The 3,597-nt window shown below is 54.5% G+C and overlaps 1 protein-coding gene across 1 annotated transcript in view; it reads right to left on the bottom strand.

Moving 5' to 3' along the window:
* SUV39H1 (SUV39H1 histone lysine methyltransferase) overlaps nt 1–2,441 on the bottom strand; it is a 12,722-nt gene extending 10,281 nt beyond the window's left edge. Inside the window, exon 1 of the mRNA XM_024769228.1 lies at nt 162–2,441. Within this exon, the coding sequence (XP_024624996.1) occupies nt 162–180 (19 nt within the window). The 5' untranslated portion in view covers nt 181–2,441. The remainder of the gene's footprint in view (nt 1–161) is intronic.
* Nucleotides 2,442–3,597: the final 1,156 nt, after the last annotated feature.

Raw genomic sequence — 3,597 nt, 5'->3', positions numbered from 1 at the left:
CGCGCGCCAGGCCCGCGCGCCCCGAGCTCCAGCCTTTCGGCGCCGAGCTTCCGGCTCCCGACCCCGTGGCCTCGGACGCCGGGGCCCCGAGCCAGCGACGCCACCCCTCCAGCCCACCCGGCCCGGCCAGCGGGCCCGCGTCGCTGCCGCCACTGCTTCACCTTTTAAATTTTCCGCCATCTTTCCCCACGGCTAACTACATTCGGGCCTAACCGGCCTCGCGAGAGGAGAGCTCGCGCGGGCGTGGCCGAGAACGCGCAGCCTATTGGCCGCGCCGCGCCGCGAGCAGCGCCCGCGCGGACCAACCGGCGAGCCGTGACCGGATCCCTCCCCGCCTCCCGGCTCGGTCCAGAAGGCGGGTGCTCGCCGGCGCTTTCCCAGAGTGCGTCTGGGAGGTGGAGGCGGCGGCTTCGGCAGCTGAGGTTGCCGGAGGTCCTGCCCGTAAGCCGGTCTGTCTGTCACACTGTCAGCCAATCACGTTGTCAGCCAGCTGCACTGGGGGATTCTCCGTCCTGTCAGACCCCCAATTACCGCCGTCAGTCCGTCACCACATTTTAACCCCAAGCAGGCCGTGACTCCCCAGGTGGATTACCTCCACATACAGCTTGCTCAGTCAGTCACCCGACTCAGATCAGACAATCACCACGACCACTGTCTCATCAGACCTCCGCCCCCCATTCACGCTGTCAGTCTGTCAATAGCAGCATCCATTCGTGCCCTCGGGCCAGCTGCGAGGCCCTCAAGGCAGACACACGGCTCTGACAACAGCTACGCTACTCGCTGCTCGTCAGCCAGCCTGTCATTCCCTTAGACTGTCCCTTCATCGCACCGACAGTCGGTCCAGCAGCCGGGCTCTCTATCTACCCTGGCTCTGGGAGTAGCTCCGAATCCCCTGGGGAGAATCATCTCACCACCGCCCAGGAAGCCACAGCAGCCAGCCGGGCCCTCGGGCTGGCTGTGATTATGTCAGGACAGGCTGTCATTGTCAGCATCTAATGTAGCCCTGGCAGTCACGCTCTCCACTGTCAGTTGGTCACTCTGTAATTCCCTCAGGTTCCTCCTCATTCACACCATGATCAGGCACTTTATTCCCTCAGAGCACGTAGTCACAGCAGCTAAAGCCTCCAGGCAACCTGTTAGTCGTCAACAATCTGTCATTTCTCAGGCAAGGCATGCCCCCCATTGGTCGGTCAGTCAGCAGCCTCTGACCCCGGGGCCCTCTTGGAGTGGCTGTGATTCTATCCGTGGAAAGCCATGGGGTCAGGCAGCTATACTCATCTTTCAGTGGGTCAGCTGGTCTGTGACTCGTTCAGTCTGCCCCTCATATCAGTCAGCCAGGTAGCCATTCTCAGCATCCGACTGGCCACACGGTCTGTCGAGCATGCTGTGATTTGGTCAGGATAGACAGTCAGTCACCAGATACAGTTGCCTATCAGGCGGCCACAGATCTGTCCATCAGTCAGCCTGAAATTCCCTCAGGGTAGATCTCCTTTACACATCGCCAGACAGTGTAACATCCAGACAGCCCCTCGGGCTGGGTGTGATTCCTAGCAAGTCAGCCATTTGCAACATCCCGCCACCGAGGCAGGCAGCAACAGCGTGGATCATCAGTCAGCCAGCCTGTAAGTCCCTCAGGAGGCTGCCCATCTTTTGCACCATCAGGTCACCAGCCCCAGCCTGTCCCAGGCGGGCTGTAATTCAGTTCGATTTTCAGTAGCTCACAGTGTCAGGAAACTGCACTGTCATTTCCTCAAATTGCCCCTCTCCCTGTCAGTCCATGAGTTATGTAGTCAACCAAACGGTTATACAGTTAACCAAACGGTTATTCTGTGCCTGCCAGTCCAGCTGTGCACCGGTTGGAGAAATGGCTGGTCAGGCTGAGGTTCCATTAGTCCCTGCTTGCCGTGAGTGGAACAGTTAACAGTGAAGTCCCACCATAGATTCCCCTTCCCTCCCTTATTCCTTCTAGAACAGAGTCCGGTGCTGGTCCTCACATGCCCCCAGTCTCCCCCGGCAGGCAGGACCCTCCCAATCCCAGGAGTCCAGGAGGCTTGTCCAACCCATGAAAGTGGTTTAAGGCATGACCTCTTTCTGCCTGAATCTGGGGGAAAATGTAGAGGTTTATGGGTATTGGGAAGCATCCCTTGGTCTTCCCCAAACAGTACAGTGTAGTGGGTAAAGGCTTGGATTCTAGAGCCCAAGTACCTGGGTTCAATCCCAGCTCCACCATTTACTAAAGTGTGTGACCTTAGGCAGTTTCTGCATCTGTAAAACCTCGGATGAATGACCTTGGGTGGGCATCTCCTACTCATCTAGAAAATGAATCTTTCTGGGGCTTCCCTGGTGGTGCAGTGGTTAAGAATCCTCCTGCCAGTGCAGAGGACACAGGTTTGAGCCCTGGTCTGGGAAGATCCCACATGCCGTGGAGCAACTAAACCCGTGCCCCACAACTACTGAGCCTGCACTCTGGAGCCCGTGAGCCACAACTACTGAGCCCACGTGTCACAACTACTGAGCCCACGTGCCACAACTACTGAAGCCCGCGTGCCTAGAGCCTGTGCTCTGCAACAAGAGAAGCCACTGCAATGAGAAGCCTGTGCACTGCAATGAAGAGTAGCCCCTGCTCGCCGCAACTAGAGAAAGCCCGCGCACAGCAACGAAGACCCAACCCAGTCAAAAATAAAATAAATACAATAAATAAATTTATAAAAAAAAAGAAAATGAATCTTTCGGACTAGCACCTTTTCAAGAGACCTCAAAGTAAGAGGCTACCCTGTTATTACTGTGTCCTACTCCCAGCCACTGGTCTGCTCATTCAGGATTAATTTAGTGCCTAACTGTGTATACTTCATCTCCCAGTGTGAGGCCAATACAAGGTTTTATCCATTCCAAGCTGCACAAGTTTGACCTGCTTTTAATGTAAACCTCATATGGACTGTACCACACATACAGAAAAGCTCATAGACCATGGGTGACCCATGTCATGAGTTTCACAAGTGAACATACATGTGGAGCCAGAATGCAGGTTAAGGAACAACATCACCAGCCAGGGCTCCAGAAGCATTTAATTTCTTAACATCTCTGGAATCAGGCTGTGTCTTACAAGCGCTGATGGGTCATAATTTAATTGGCAGTACTTTTTTGTCTTTCTTAGCGATACATAGAATAACGATGCATTTTGTAATCAATGGTGACTCAAGATCAGGGACACCCAGTAATAACAATAGTAACAACAGCAGTAGCAGCATCTGATGCTTACAGATGCCTACAAGGAGGCAGGAACTTTGCAGACACCATCTACTTTAATTTTTATCTTCATTTTAAAGACTGAGGAAACTGAGTCCCGGGGAGGTCAAGCAACTCACCCACAGTCAACTCTTTTACTACAGGTCTGTGCTTGCTCTAGCCTGTGCTCCTGGGGCTTCAGAGGTTGTGTGATGTAAGGTCTTTTCCAGGACAAAGCCTGCCCAAGGGGTTACAGAACTCTGGGTTTGGCGAGGGGAGGTGGGGGAGAAGTGATATGATAGGCCCTTCCTAGACTCAGTGCTCGCCACGGGAACCGACCAGGGTTGGGTGGGTAGTGGAGTAGGGGATGAA

Source organism: Neophocaena asiaeorientalis, unplaced genomic scaffold (assembly GCF_003031525.2).
Source record: "Neophocaena asiaeorientalis asiaeorientalis breed wild unplaced genomic scaffold, Neophocaena_asiaeorientalis_V1.1 scaffold671, whole genome shotgun sequence".
Lineage (NCBI taxonomy): Eukaryota > Metazoa > Chordata > Mammalia > Artiodactyla > Phocoenidae > Neophocaena > Neophocaena asiaeorientalis.
This window is presented reverse-complemented; position numbering and strand designations above follow the sequence as displayed.